This window comes from Benincasa hispida, chromosome 11, assembly GCF_009727055.1.
Source record: "Benincasa hispida cultivar B227 chromosome 11, ASM972705v1, whole genome shotgun sequence".
Taxonomy (NCBI): Eukaryota; Viridiplantae; Streptophyta; class Magnoliopsida; order Cucurbitales; family Cucurbitaceae; genus Benincasa; species Benincasa hispida.
The window spans coordinates 10574933-10591440 of record NC_052359.1 but is presented as its reverse complement, the minus strand read 5'-3'; the positions used below and the strand labels follow the sequence as shown (position 1 = coordinate 10591440).

Here is a 16508-nt window from a genome sequence, read left to right as displayed (position 1 = left end):
TTCATGTTCTAACAATTATTAGAAAAACACCCATTTGAGTGACACAGATTTTGTCAAAAATCTTATTATATTCAAATTTTGCCATACAACCAAATGAATTTCCGAATCTTGCTAACACGGAAAAAAAGATAGCAAAAGCTATCCAACCCACTAGATCCTTTACATAAAAATAAGGGTAAAAAGAAATTTTATCCATTTCTCTCGTCACTTCGGTGAGTCACTTGAGTCCCGATACATTTTCGGTGCCATGGAGCTAGACTAGTGAGCTATTACGCTTTCTTCAAAGAATGGATTTTATCCAGTTTCCCTAAAAATATCACTATAAAGTAGTAAACCAATCAAAGTAAAAATAAATAAATAAATAAGATTCCATTTGGTAACCATCTTGCTTTTAATTTTTAATTTTTGAAAATTAAGCTTATTCCCTTCTCATTTCATATAAGGATTGGATCTTTAAGTACAATAGTTGAATTTTTAGTTAAATTCTAGAAATAAAAACAAGTTTTTAAAAGCTATTTTTTTCTTAATTTGGCATGATTTTTTAAAATAGTGGTAAAATGAAGATACAAAGAAAAAAATTGATATCAAATTAAATTTCAAAAATAAAAAATTAAAAATCAAATGATTAGAAAATTGGGCTTAAATAATGGACATTCGAGGAATGGAATAGCATGGAAGGTTAGAGGTAAAACCTTTTATCATGGAAGCATGAGGGTACATGTTTTTTTTTTTTTTAATTTCTTATCAATTTTAGAGACGTTTTTAAAATTTAAAAAAAAAAAAAACTCGATTGGATGTCAAACGTATTCATTTTTAAAAAACTAAAAACAAAAAATCAACTCATTACTAATCAAAACAACCGCGAATTATTGCACTTTTTAAGACAACACGGGAATATGCCACTTGAGAAAATGAATTTGAATAACCATTGAATTAATTTTGGTAATAAAACGATAATTTAATGGTAAATATATATGAAATGACGTAATTAGAACTTTTTAAATGATCAAGAACCAAATTGAGAATAGAATAATGCCACCGTTCTTTTTCTTTTTCTGTTTTGCCCTTCCCATATAATAAGCTAAAAATTTTTGTTGGGATGCGAAACAACCAACAAAACAATTCTATTGCCTTTTCCAACGCTACCCCATTCCCCAACTCCATCCACCAAAAAAGTTTCCACAGCCTCGTAACTTCCCTCTTCATCACACAGCTCCGGCTAGAAATGGCTTCCAAGGCAGAGGAAACACCCATCACTTCCTCCGACAACGACGCCGTCCTAGAACAACAACATTACGCTTATGCCGCGCAGCTTGTTACCTTATCCGTTCTGCCGATGACACTCCAAGCAGTGTTCGAGCTCGGCGTGTTTGAGATCTTGGCAAAGGCTGGGGACGGGGCCGAGCTCTCCCCGGCAGACATAGCGGCTGAGATAACCACGAAAAACCCAGATGCGGCGTTGATGATTGACCGGATGTTGTGGCTTCTGGCGAGCCACTCGGTGGTGGGATTCTCTGTGGGGTTTGATGAAGATGGGAAAACGCAAAGACTTTATAGCCTTACGCCGGTTTCTAAGTATTATGTTCGTAACGAGGATGGTGTCTCATTGGGTCCAACTTTATCGTTGATTCAAGATAAAGTTTTTCTCCATAGCTGGTTTGTTCTATATTTTTTTTATATATATTTTCAACACTATTTTCCTCTTTTTATATAAAAGGGAAAAATTATAGAAAAAGAAATAGTAGGAATTGAAGAGAAAACATAAAGAGTCAGAGATGTTATATTAAGGAGAAAATTTATAAATACAATCATTTTAGAGAAATCAGAGAGTAAAATAACACAAAATAGAGTGAGAAAAAAATAATAACTATTCTTTTCTATTTTTCATTTTTAAAAATTAAGTCTATAAATACTGTTTCACACCTCTAAATTTTTTTATTTACTATCTACTTTTTTTTTTTCAATGTTTTGAACCCAAAATTTGAAAAAGAGTAGTTTTTAACAATTTTTTTTAAAATTTTTTTAGAATTTGATTTAGAATTCAACTTAAAAGAAAGATGCATGTAACACTTAATTTTAAAAAAAGAAATAGTTTCTAAATAAGTGTAAAGGAGAAATTTTGAAAAAAAAAAGTTTGATAAAACCACTAAAATTTTAGATTGAGAAAAGTGAGAGAGATATTTACTAGAAAATAAACAGAAAAATGTAGAGAAATGAAAATTTTTAAAGAATAAAAAAATTAAATGGAGAAAAATTTGGAAGAAAAAAATAATGTTAGAAGAAAAATTGAAGTTTTTAAAAATTACAGGAGTGAGCTAAAGCATGCTGTCATTGAAGGAGGAGTTCCTTTCAATAGAGCTCATGGGGGAGTCCATGCCTTTGAATACCCTGGCTTGGATCCAAGATTTAACCAAGTGTTCAACACTGGAATGCTAAATCACACCACTATGTGTATCAAGAAACTTGTCAAAACCTACAATGGTTTTGCAAATATCGAGCAACTAGTTGATGTTGGTGGCGGCCTTGGGGTCACTCTTCAAATCATCACTTCTACTTATCCTTCTATCAAAGGCATCAACTTTGACTTACCTCATGTCATTCGCGATGCCCCTTCCTATCCTGGTACGATCTAGTTTTTTCAAGATTTTCGATTTCAAATTTGTTTCGTATACTTCTAAAAGTTTTTCATGATCTAGTCTTAGATTGATCGATGTTTGAGTCAGATCGATGTTTTTGTCATTAGTCACGAGTAACACAATTAAATTAGATATGAAAAATTAGTTGTGAAGAGGAAAGGAATAGTATGCGTGGTTCATGACGTGGAATATGATCTCTTTAATCTAATCACGTTGAATTAAATTCACGTTTACTGATTTGTAATAAAAATTGATATAATCTTTATGAGGTTTCTCATGTATCAATTGTAGCCTCGTTCGCAAAGGGAATAAGATCCTTTTGATTGTGTTTACTATACACTAATACAACCACAATAAAAAAAATATAATAATAAAAAAATAAAAAAATCTATTGGTTTTGTTTACTTCTATAGAGAAACATAATAAAAATGATCAGTGATAAAAAAGTTAGGTAAAAAGATAGTGTGGTTCTCAGATAATAATCAAATGTAATTAGATTTATGACCCTTCCCTCTGCAATAAGATTATATTTGTTGATTATGAATTTCCATAGTGGGACTCACTTTAATGTGTAATTGTAAACAATAATAATGATCAATTGAGGCCCACTTTTCACATTATCATTGATAGATTACGTTTACAAAGAAGTAAACATGGTCCAAATGCCTCAAAGCTTTTATGTCTAATTATAAATAATTTATTGGATTATATCTAAATTGAAATTAAGGATAGAGCTAGAGGATTGTTGATTAAAACATGTTTTTGCTCATTTTAAGAGATAATAATATGAATTAAAAAGGAAATTAGCATACTAAATCACAAGGTTGAAGAATGTTGAATTTGAAGGATATATATGTTGTAAAAAAGAAAGAATGTAAGAGGGAAATGTTAAAATCTATAGCAATACTAACTAGTCTAGAAGGTTCTTGAAGTATCTACCATATGACATAAATATGTAAATTAGATTTTTCTAGAACTATGTTGTAGTATGAATAAATATCTCAAAGAAAAAATCTAGAAATATTCTAGAACAATCTTAAGTTCAAGGAATTTTAGAGAAATCCTTTAGATAGGAATAAACCAAGAAATACCCAGATTTTGAGAATCCAAGAATAATCTAGAGAGATCCTTTGCTTGGGCTCCAAGGATCTCATGCATATAAATAGGAGATGTAGCTCCATTTGTAAGCCAAGCAAGCAAAGAGGGGAAGAAAGAAAAGCAAGAAAGAGAAAAACTTTGAGTAAAAAGTCAGTATGCCTTGAGATAGTGAAAGAGTATTCTCTCCAAAAGTGTCCATCTTTGTAAGTTCTTAATAAAAGTTTATTTCTTCAAAAGAGATTGTCTCTCTTCCTTTTATGTCAATTTCTCCAACAAGTTGTATCAGAGCCAAGCTAGCATAGCTTATTGTGGTAAAGCTTTTGAAGATCAAGAACAGCCTGAGACTGTGAAGCTTGTTGTCTGGGATACAACTACTTGTGGAGTGCATTCATCACTACAAGATGATGGGAGATCCTCAAGTTGTTGGAGGATTCAAGAAGCTCAACACTCAGAACTACAAAACATGGTCCACATGCATGAAGTCGTATCTCCAAGACCAAGACTTTATGGGATGTTGTAGGAGGCACTGAAGTCAATCTATGTGAGGATGTTGTTGCTTTGAAGAAGTGGAATATCAAGGCAGGTAAAGCCATGTTAGTTAAAACTATAATTGATGAAGAAATGTTAATCTCAATTTTTTCGAAGAAAAATGATATAGCAGAGAAGCCTAAGAAAGCATGGGACATGTTCATCTCACTTTTTTCGAAGAAAAATTATGCAAGATTGTAATTTCTGGAGAACGAGCTCTTGTCAATTTCTCAAAGGGAGATAACTATCAACCAATACTTCACCAATGTCAAAACTCTATGCTATGAAATCTCTGAATTAGATTCTACTTCCACTATTTCAGAATCAAGCCTGAGGAGAATTTTCATCCATGGTCTTAAACCTGAATATAGAAGTTTTCTTGTTGCTATTCAAGGTTGGGCAGTCCAACTTTCTTTTATTGACCTAGAAAATATGTTTGCCAGTCAAGAAGCATTAACTAAGCAAATGTCAAAAGTCACATTAAAGAGCAATAAGGAAGAAGTGCTCTTTAGTGGCTAAAGAAAAGGTCATTCAAAATATCAAAAGAAAGTAAGATAAAAAAGAGATGAAGAACTCTAAAATTCTCTCAAGTAGAGGGAGCTAGTAAAATTAATCAAAATCACGAGCATAGAAAAAATGGTGAATGTTATAAAAGTAGAAAAATAAGCCACTAACCAGAAGAGGTAAATTATGAAAATGATTGAATTGTCAATTTAGGTTGCTTTAACCACATGACAATAGATAAGAGGAAGCTGCAAAATGTATCTTAGTACTAAGGAAGTCGAATTGTTGTAACCACAAACAATTTGAAGCAGCCAATAACCCATGTTGGCAAAACTATGATAATGCCTCGCTCCAATTCTAATCAAGTGGAATTGGAGAACATATTTTATATGCATGGAACTAAGAAAAATTTGGCATCAGTCCTCAATTGACATCAGTAGGCAACTTCGCCGTTTTGGACCTGACGATGTCAAGGTGTACCATAATCTCATAGTCAGTGGTATGCCATTGATGGAAGGCCGAAGAATGGACTCCATCTACGTCATATTAGTAGAGACCACTTATGTGAATAAGACACGAAGAATGAAACAACAGATTCATGGCATGCAAGACTTGGTCGTGTTAACTACAGCAAATTGAAGAGAATAATAAACAAGTCTTTGCTTAAGGGGTTACCTCAATTTGATATCAAAGAAGACATGGTCTGTGCTGATTGCCAATACGGAAAGGCACATTAACTGCCATTCAAGGAATCCAAATTTAGAGCAAAGCAACCATTAGAGGGGTGCATTCTGACGTATTTGATCATATCAACCAATCTTCAATCAGTGGTATGTGCTATATGGTGACCTTTATTGATGACTTCTCCAAATATATTTGGGTTTTCTTTATGAAAGAGAAGTGTGAAACAATTTTAAAGTTTAAAGAATCCAAAGAACGAGTTGAAGGTGAGTTAGGAAAGAGAATTCAACGCTAACATACATACAATGGGAGAGAATATATGTCTAATGAATTCTCTCATTCCTTGCAAAAGTATAAGATACGTCATCAATTTTCATGTCCAAACAATCCACAATAAATGGAGTGGCAGAAAGAAAAAATATAGATATCTTACAGAAGTATTCCCAACATGTTACATGTAAATAATATGTCAAGAAGATTTTGGGCTGAATGCATGAGAACGGTAACCTAGATGGTTAACAGACTTACTCAACAAAAGCTTGGGTTCAAGCCACCTTATGAAAGGTTGCTGAATATCAAGCCAACAGTTGGACACTTTCATGCCTTTGGTTGTGTGTGTTATGTGTTTGTATTAGATCATCTAAGAAAGAAGTTTGACAAGAAAGCAAACAAATGCATCTTTGTTGAATATGACAACCAAATAAAAGGGTGGAGATGCATTGATCCTATTAGCGGATGATGCTATACATCAAGGAATGTGATATTTAATTAAGCATTATCATAGTGGGCACCTATATTAGAAAAGACACAAAAGATGAGAAGTCTGTCAAGGAAAGACCAGAAGAAGAAATAAGTCGAGTACAAAAAGCTCCAATAGAAAGAGAAGAAAGAAAAAAAAATGAAGACGAAGAAGAGCAATCAAGGACACAAAGTCCTCTGTGAAGTGGAGTACATAATTAAAAGCCATAATTATGGAGATCAACAAAACTAAGAAAACCTAATTCCAAGTACGTGAATGCGACATTAGCAACATTTGAGGAGCCAACAACATACAAAGAAGCACCAACGAATATCCAATGGAGAAAAGCCATGGAAAAAGAAGTTGAGCATTAAGAAAGAATCGTACGTAGGACATGGTGCCAAAGCCTAAAGATGTTAAACCCATATATTGTAGATGGGTTTACAAAAGTTAAGAAAAGATTCTTGAAGTATATACCATATGACATAAATATGTAAATTATATTTTTCTAGAACTATGTTGTAGTATGAATAAATATCTCAAAGAAAAAAAATCTTGAAATATTCTAGAATAACCTTAGGTTTAAGGAATTCTAGAAAATCATTTAGATAAGAATAAACCAAGAAATATCTAGATATTTAGAATCCAAGAATAATATAGAGAGATTCTTTTCCTTGGGCTCCAAGGATCCCATGCCTATAAATCGAAGGAGTAGCTCCATTTGTAAGCCAAGCAAGCAAAAAAAGGATAAAAGAAAAGCAAAAAAGTTAGAGAGAAACTTTGAGTAAAACATGAGTGTGTATTGAGAGAGTGAAAGAGTATAAAGTGTCCATCTTTGTAAGTTATCTTAATAAAAGTTTATTTCTTCAAAAGAGATTGTCTCTCTTTCTTTTGTGTCAATTTCTTCACCAAGAAATTTTGATTATGATTTGGGGCAGGTGTGGAACATGTGGGAGGAGACATGTTTCAAAAAGTTCCAAATGGAGATGTTGTTTTCATGAAGGTTAGTTTTGCTTTGTATTATTTCTTGCAATCATTTTATCTTTTTTCTTTATTGTTTTTAAAATATATATTTTATTGATTCCATAACATTTATTATCTATCGTGTCATTCATAAATATTCTTAAAATTATATAAGATCATGTAAAAGAAGTTGGGCTAAATAGTTACCTTTAAACTTCAAAGCTTTAGCTAAATATCTTTTCTCCAGCTCACCTCACATCAAAAAACAAAATTTGTTAAAGACTGTTAAACAACAGATTTTAACTTTACTCTTTAACTTTGAAAATCTCTTATAAATATTCAGAGAGAAGAAACTCAATTAATGAGTTCATTTGTAAGAAATTTGTAAAGCTCTCGAAACATCTTAAACCTCTTGAATAAAGAAAGAAACTCATACCTTTGATAGTGGATGTAGGTCTACTAGACCGAACCATTTTAACCATTGTGTTGATCTTCTTTTTCTCATCCATTTCTTGTGTTGAGGCAGTATGAACCCTCTTTATGAGGGGGGAATGACATAATTCTAATCCATGTTCTACACGGCCAAGGAAGCATCGGTTTTTTAATCTCATTATGACTTGGTCGGCGTAGCTAGGACCTTCAAATCATGTTTGAGCCTATATCATGCTTCAAATCTTGTTTCATTAGTCTCGAACCTACACAAAACATAAAGAAGGTTAGAGAGAAAATTAGAGAAAATAAGAACCCTAAAAGCTGATGAATACTTCAACTGTTTATTGAAGGAAGACATAAGAATTTTGTTTTTCTTTTACTTATCTCTTTTCCAAAAGTTTGCAATGTGGCTTAATATCCTTCACACATTGAAACAACTCTTTTCTTGTTTTTTGGGCTACAAAGTGAGAGGAAACTTATTTAATGGGCTTCTTCTAATCTTCATGAAGTAAAATACAAGGCCCATTTTGTTTTATGACTGATATCATATCTAGTTCTTCAAGAAAGATCAAAGAAAGCTCCAAGATTCCTCAAGAAACCTTTTAAGAACATCAAGAAAGTCAGAAATGGTAGTAGCTCGGTGTGGGATGGAGAAATTCACATGAAATGGGGATTTTCAGCTATGGATAAAGAGAAATAGCTTGAAGGGCTCTTCATGATCCTAAATCATTGCCTGAAACTCTTACTGAATCTGAAAGACACAATATGGAGCAAGTGGCTTATGGAGCACTAATTTTGAATATTTCAAATAGTGTGCTGAGGTAGGTCATCAAAGAGAACATAGCTTATAAGGTATGGGAGAAGTTAAAGAAGTTTTATATGAAGAAGGATATGCCTAACAAGCTATATGTGAGGGAGAAATTGTTTTCCTTCAAAATGAGTTCTTCAAAGTCCTTAGATGCGAATCTTGACGAGTTCAAGAAATTCACCAATGACTTTGCTCAAACCAAGGACAAGCTGGGAGAAGACAATGAGGCTGCAATCTTGAAAGACTCTCTACATAAGAGCTATAAAGATTTAAAGGAAACACTGAAATATGGAAGGGACTCAATATATGTTGATAATGTAATCACAATCTTAAGAAATAAGAAGTTAGAGCTTAAAGTAGAATCTAAAGACAGTGGTGATGCTAAATCAGTGTTTACAAAAGGAAAATCATTTTCAAGAAAGGAAAAATATAACTTTCAGAAGGGAAATCGTGCACAGAGGGATAAATCTATTATGAAATGTTTCTTTTTCCATAAAGAAGAATACTTAAAAAAAAATTGTCCTCACAAAAAGAAGAAACCATACAGAAAGGATTTGAAAAGTCCAAAGGAACATGGGAGATGAGATGTTTCTATTGGAGAGGATGAACTTGAATTCACAGAAATTCTTGTGACCACTGAGAAAAGAGCAATGGCCATGAATCTAAAGAAGACTGGGTATTAGACTCAGGTTGTACCTATCACATGACATCATCAAAGGCATGGTTTATCTTATATAAATCATGGGATGGTGGATCAGTATTCATGGGAGACAATTGCGGTTGTAAGGTGATTGGAATAGGCTTAGTGGTGCTTAAACTCCAAGACAATAGAGGCATACTCCTCAAAGAAATAAGGCATATTCCACAGCTTAGAAGGAATCTGATTTCTATGGGAATGCTTGATGACCAAGGTTGTATGTTTGTTAGAAAGAATGGAAGCCTAGAAATTGAAAATGATGGAAGACCTATCTTTACTAGGATGAAGTCTAATAGGTTGTACTTTGTGAGAAATATTTTATTACTAGCTTAGTCACTTGCAGCATAGAAGCTTGAAAGGGGTGAGATTGATTTGTGGCATAGAAGGCTCTCACAGAGAGAAGAAGTTTCTAAAGCTCTGGAAACACCTTAAAACTCTTGAATAAAGAAGAAACTCATACCTTTGATAGTGGATGTAGGTCTATAGACTAAACCACTTTAACCATTGTGTTGATCATCTTCTTCTCTATCCATTTCTTGTGTTGCATGCTTTAGATCTTGTTTCCTTAGTCTCGAATATGCAAAAAACTTCAAGAAGGTTAGAGAGAAAATAAGAACGCTAAAAGTTGATGAATATTTTAACTGTTTGCTAAAGGAAGACATAAGAATTTTGTTTTTCTTTTACTTATCTCTTTTTCAAAAGTCTGCAACGTGGCTTAATATCTTCCACACATGAAAACAACTCTTTTTTTTTTTTTTTTGTTGGGTCGTAGAAAGAGAGGAAACATACTTAATGGACTTCTTATAATCTTTAGAAAATAGGGCTAGTTGCATAAATAGAATTTAAGCCCAAAATAATAGAATATGTAGTACAAGGATAAAATAATTGCATATATAGATCAAAAAATGGTAAAAGACTAAAAAACCCATGCCTAGCTACCATTTTTTTCGCTTCTTCCCGGTTTTCTCAAATTAAAAGCTATCACTGATAGCAGCTATCAGTGATGCTATCAGCTGTTATCACTGATAGCAGCTATCAATGATGACCACTGATAGGTTCTATCAGCTGCTATCGTTGATAGCTTCTATCAATTGCTATCGATGATAGTTGATATCACCGATAGCTTTCAATTTTAGAAAATTTAATACAATCTTGAAATATTAACTTTTAATTTGCTATTAATTATTATTAGTTATCATTGATTCACTTTCATCAATTGGAATCAACGTTGAAATATTACTGCTTAAGGCTATCAGTGGCTATCAATGATAGATTTATAAATAGTGATCAACTTTGAAAAAAGACCAACAGCTTTGATTACCATAGTAGTTGTTACTAATAATCTTTTATCATGGCTATCACTGATAGCAGCTATCAGTCATTATCACTAATAGACTTTCATCAATTAGAATCAACCTTGAAATATTAACATTTAAGGCTATTAATGATAGATTTCTATAACTGGTTATCACTTTTGAAAGAAACTCGATATATAGATATCACTTATGTTTTATTACCGATATCACTAACATCACTCATATTGTGGTTATCAGTGATAGCTTCTTTCACTGATAACATCACTAATAAGATACTATCAACGATCTCACTGATATCATGCTATCAGTGATAGTTCTCTATCACTGATAACGTGTTATCAGTGGTAGCTTCTATCACCGATAACGTATTATCGGATAACTTCTATCATCGATAACATGCTATTAGTATTAGCTCCTATCATTGGTAACATACTATTAGTAGTAGCTTTTATCAATCATAACCACTGAACACCTTTTTGCCCTTTTCTTGTCCTTCCCAAACATTTATAAGTCTCTTTTCTTTTCGATGATAGCTTCTATCACTGATAAACATTTTATTAGTGATAACTTCTAGGCATTCCACTTACATTTTAGTTCGAGATTCAACTTTATTAAGTAAATTCACTAAGTTGGCTATCAATGATAGATTTCTACAAGTGGTTATTAACTACGAAAGATTAAGCTATCAATGATAGAAAATATTAGTGGTTATCACTGATAGACTTTCATTTTCTATTTATATTTATTATTTGTTATAATAATCAAACTTGATGATTAGTTTGTTGGTGTTAAGTCACTTATGAATTGAATACTTTCAAGTCATGCGTATGGAACTCAGCCTCATAATTCTTGTGAAAAAAAGAGGAAGAAGAAACAATTCAAATAAAGGAAAGAAAAATTTTAAAAATAAGAGAGAGAGAAGAAGCAAAAACTGAAGAAAAAGAAAGAAAATTAAATAGAAAAAAGGAAGCAAAAACTGGAAAAATGTAAGAAAAACTAAAAAAGAAAAAGAAAAAGAAAGAGAAGAAGCAAAAAATCGGAGAAAGACAAGAAAATAAAATAATAAAAAAAAAGATAAGGGAAGAAGCAAAAATCGGAGAAATGGAAGAAAATAAAAATTAAAAAAAAGAATAAGTAAGAGCTGGAGAAAGAAAATTAAAAAAAAAAGGAATAATAAAAAACGAAGAAAGAAAAGAAAATTAAAAAAATGAAAAAAAAAGAAAAAGAAGGAAATGAAAGAAAGTAAAAAAAATAAAGGAAAGAAGCAAAAATTTGCAAATATTTAAAAAATGTAATATATTTTTAGATTTTTTCTTTTACTCTACTATGCATTACAAATATCCTAGAAAATAAGATAAAAGCCTATTTTGTTTTGCAGATCACACCCACAAATATTTAATTTAATGAATCACACCTCTCTAAATTCACAAATTTTTCAATTAAGGCCTCAAATATTGTAAAATACATAAACCTTCCTTCAATGATAAAATATTGTTACAGCCAAGTCTACAATTTAAATCCTAGATTTTTTAAGGGATCGTTGCAAATATAGCAATCAGACCCAAAGTATAATTAGCATAAACAACATAATGTTAAAAAAATTATAAATATGATAAAATTTAGATAATCTATCAGCGATAGACCATATCACCGATAGGAGTATCGGTGATAGAAATCTATAGTTGACTTTGCTATGTTTGCAATTTTTCTAAAATGTTGTTATATACACTTGACTATTATCCCTAAAAATGCTTCCTATTGCAATTATTTTTTTAAAAAACTCCATAAAACTTTGAAAATAGTATTGTATTAGCCAATAAAAATCTTTAGATTTTAAATTGATTGAGAGCTATCATCTTGGTTTTGATATAAAGAATTTTAGTTCAAGTGTAATAACTGTTCGAGTATTGATATAACTAAATTTATCATAACTAAAGTTTTTTGGTTAATTTGTAAAGTTGTGTCCTCCCTAATTTATATTGAATACCACTTGTTGAGCAATGAGTGCCAGAGTGTTTATTATTAAATAATTTATTAACTTAAACTTAAATCTTGGTTGATTGGTGATTTAATATGGTAGCAAATTAGGAAGAATAACTCGTATTAAAATGTTCATATAATTAAAATCATTATGAATCCATTATCTTAAATTTTTTAGTTAATTGGTAATCAATCATTTTTTAGTCAGATCGAGGCTTTTAATTGGAATAACACCTATATATATAGTTGAGTGATGATAAGTTTAGCCAATTTGAAATCATCAACATTGGAAATGGTAATTAGTGTCTTACATAATAAGTCATACTCGGATTGACACTATAGGTTATGTTAAACTTTTGACATTTATTAATTATCTAGAAAAATATTTCAAAATCTCAATTAATTTACCATGTTAATCTAGTGGATACTTCATGATTGGAGCGACGATCATTGTATAAAGTTGTTAAAAAATTGTTACGTTGCGATCCCAAATGATGGAAAGGTAATCGTAGTGGACTCGGTGGTTCCAACAATACCTGAAACTACGAATGTAACAAAGTCCATTGCTCAAGGTGATGTGCTTATGATGACTCAAAATCCAGGAGGAAAGGAACGAACTCGAGATGAATTTAAGGCTATCGCAATCAAAGCTGGGTTTAAACATATCATATTTCAGTGTTTTGTATCTAATCTTTGGGTTATAGAGTTTCTTAAAAATTAATTTATATCATACCAAGATTTATATGTTTCAAACATATACTTATACTTTTGTACTTCAACTTCTATGTTTAATTTCGTTCTAATTCCTAAACTTTCTACCTCCAAACATTATATAAAATTAAAGTTAATTTGAGTGTTTATGTTTTTCTATAGCTTGTTTTCACACATGGAAATTATAGGAAACATACTTTGTTCATTAATTTGATTAGTAACTTCTTACATGGACAGGCATTTCGAGTGGATTAAAGTGTTAAGTTCTGAAACCGATTAGATTTTTTCTATCAAATAATAAATGACTAAGGATATGTTTGAAATATATTTTTAAATATTTAATTTAAGAGATAAGTCATTTTAAAAAAAATTTGGAGTGTTTGGAATCATTCAAAATATTGAAGTGTATTTTAAACGATTTTGATAAAAATATTTAAATAAAAATGAATTTTTTGAAAAATATTTTTTTTCTTAAGTCAATCCAAACCAACTTTACCCTGCCCTAAGGTTTTTAGGATTTAAAGTATGAAACTAATTTTATTTCAATTTTAATATTTTTACTTGTTTAGCTACTTAGCCTCTCTTTCCCCATGGAATTACATAAGTTTGGCCTTCAAAGTTGAAACTTTGTTTATTTTTTAATGATTTTTGGAGCTCAATTTTTTTTTTTAAAACAATTGTAGCTTATAGTTTGGATAATTTTATTTCCTATTTTTTAGGCTGACAGGGTCTTTGGGTGAGAATTTAAAGGTCTCTTTGGTAGAGAATCTGAAAACATAAATTTAAAAACAAGGGATTAAATGAAAATAAAGTTGTATTTCATATTTTCAGATATATGTTTGGTAGCAGAATTCAGAAATTGAATTCTAATTTAAATAATTGTAAACTAGTTGTAGTTATCTACTAAATATTAGTTGATAATAAACTATTATTAATTTATTTATGAGCATGTTTTATGTTAAAAAAATTGTAAAATTATTATTTTGTAATAATATATAATTTATAGAATAAATTGAAACTTTTGTCCCTACAGTTTGGAGGAAGTTAAATTTAGGTTTTATGGTGAATTTGAATTTATCCTTATGATTTGATAAAAACTTCACAATTAGTCCCTATAGTAGAGATGATTTAAAATGGTTTAACAAACCATAGAGACTATATATGAAGTTCTATCAAATCATAAGAACAAAAATCTAATTTTTAAAACCATATGGACTAACTTTTAACTTTATCCTAATCATAGGGAATAAATTTAGAATTTAACTTAATTTATAATATATTACATAATAAATATTTTAATTTTTTAAAAGTTGATGAGTTTATAATATGACATATACTATATTTCTAAATGTTTTTAATATTATTTAATATAATTATTCATTATAAATTTTAAAACTCAAATTCTAGATATAATGAAAACATAAAAATGTTATTTTCAAAATTCACTGTTTGGATCACAGAATCTGAAGACACTTTTCAGAAACAGAATTCTGGTATGCCAAGCACATATTTACTGAATTCAATAAATCTAAAAAAATAAAACATAATCTGAATTGGGAAGCAAACATGCCTAAACTATTAATTATGTATTGATTCATAATTCTCTCTTAATCAATTGAGTTCTACTCATATGGAAGATTGCTGGTTTTAATGAATTCTAGTTGTTAATTGATTAAAGGGTGCTTAAGTATAGTTTTTAGAATCTATATAGCTGATTTATGTTAATACTAATTGGAATATATTTGTAAGCTTAGTATAAATGTTAGTGGTTTTACTCATAAAGAAGTTAATAAAGGATCAGGATTTTTCTCTCATATGATTTTATATCCTATATACTGTTGAAAGAAAAGGTAAGCACTTAAAGGCTTGATGACGTTTAAAAGATATTTATTTGATAATTCCTTTCTTTCATATTTCTAGAATTTTTTTAAAAAAATCTAAATTTCAAATTGAATTTCAGAACCATCTTTGATAACTATTTGACTTTTAGTTTTTTATTATTAATTTTTTTAAATCTATTTTTTGAATTCTAGTTTTTAAAAAACAAAAATCGTACTTGGTAACTGTTAACTGATAATTCTTTTTAGTTTTATGTTTTTCAAAAATTGAAAAACTATAAGCATATTTGATAATTGTGTTTCTGTTTTTTTTTTTTTTTTCAAAATGTAAAATAAATTTTAACGATTTTTTTTTTCAATTTTATATTTTTTATAAGAATAAAAATCAAAAGAAATTATGTATTTATTCTTAACTTTTTTTTTTAAAAAAAAAATCATACTGTTAATACAATCTATATACTATCTCAATTTGTTTAATATATTAAATAATCATCAATGAAATAAAATAATAAAAAAAGGAAAATATTAACAAAATACAAAAAAATAATTTCATTTTTGTAAAAGAAAATTATAGAAGAATAAAGAAACCATGAAAACAATTAATGACCCATTGAATTCATAATTTTTTCTTATGAAAATTTTGTTAATTAAATTACAGAAGAATAGAGACCTAATGGACTTATATATTAGAAACTCCAATGATATGAGATTAATTAATTAAATTCTTTAATTACATCAATCAACATTTAGGTTGCTCCATTAAAGACTCATAATGCACTCTTCACACTATAAAAAATTTCTGTATCCATAGATATAACCATTACCAGTAAATCGATCCTTCATCAGTCATTCATAATCACATTTGGGTCAAGTTATCATTTTACCCCTATAATTACCTCTTGTTCCTTAAATCTCATTGGTCATACCATAAACAAAATTTCTCTCAGGCCAATGAAAGAGAAGGGCCCTATTGTTCAAAACTCGGTGTCAACACTTAAGGGAATAACTCATCTAGTTACCCTACACTACTACAAAATCTAAATTACTTGACACTTGTCGTTTTTAATTACGTGACATTTCTTTGGAAAAAAAGTCAAGTGATGATCTTTTAGAAAAGAAAATGTCCAATAAAAGGGTTAAAAAAGGGGAGATTGATGGAATGTTTTGAATATTTTCAAGCAAACCATTACTTGACACGTTTTTCGTGTAAAGTATGAGAAGCTCTTCCTTGACATATTTTTCATGTCAAGCAAAATATAAAAACTAATATTTTGTTGTCTTTATTTTTTGTTTCCCTCCTCCTCCATTTTCATTTCTCTCTCAAATTTGATTTCCCTCCTACAAAAATTATCAAATAAAATATAAAAAATAATTAACTTATTATTTTAAACAAGTAAAAGGATTAAATGTGCCCTAGCAAAAAAAATCACTTCCTCTCCTTTCTCATTTTCTCCACCCCCCCTCCCCCCCACGCGAAACCCTCTCTTCACAGCACTCCACCAGCCCCAGTCAACTCTCCCTCTCCCTGTCGTCGACAGCCGTACAGCCAACCTCCGTTCACACTGGAATGCAGCTGC

General features: G+C 30.3%; 1 protein-coding gene across 1 annotated transcript; it reads left to right on the top strand.

Moving 5' to 3' along the window:
• Positions 1–1006: 1006 nt before the first annotated feature.
• LOC120090274 (caffeic acid 3-O-methyltransferase-like) lies at positions 1007–13103 on the top strand. Its single transcript, XM_039047841.1, has 4 exons — positions 1007–1656; positions 2309–2622; positions 7125–7189; positions 12804–13103. Exons 1-4 carry the CDS (start codon positions 1100–1102, stop codon positions 13101–13103), a joined length of 1236 nt encoding a protein of 411 aa, XP_038903769.1. The 5' UTR covers positions 1007–1099.
• Positions 13104–16508: the final 3405 nt, after the last annotated feature.

What these genes read in the sequence shown, in the direction of transcription:
- LOC120090274 (XM_039047841.1), top strand. Translation starts at nt 1,100, where the DNA reads ATGCGAAACAACCAACAAAACAATTCTATTGCCTTTTCCAACGCTACC. An exon ending in CGATGCCCCTTCCTATCCTG is followed by an intron (nt 2,623 to 7,124) that starts GTACGATCTAGT and finishes GATTTGGGGCAG; the next exon opens with GTGTGGAACATGTGGGAGGA. An exon ending in GAGATGTTGTTTTCATGAAG is followed by an intron (nt 7,190 to 12,803) that starts GTTAGTTTTGCT and finishes ATGTTAATCTAG; the next exon opens with TGGATACTTCATGATTGGAG.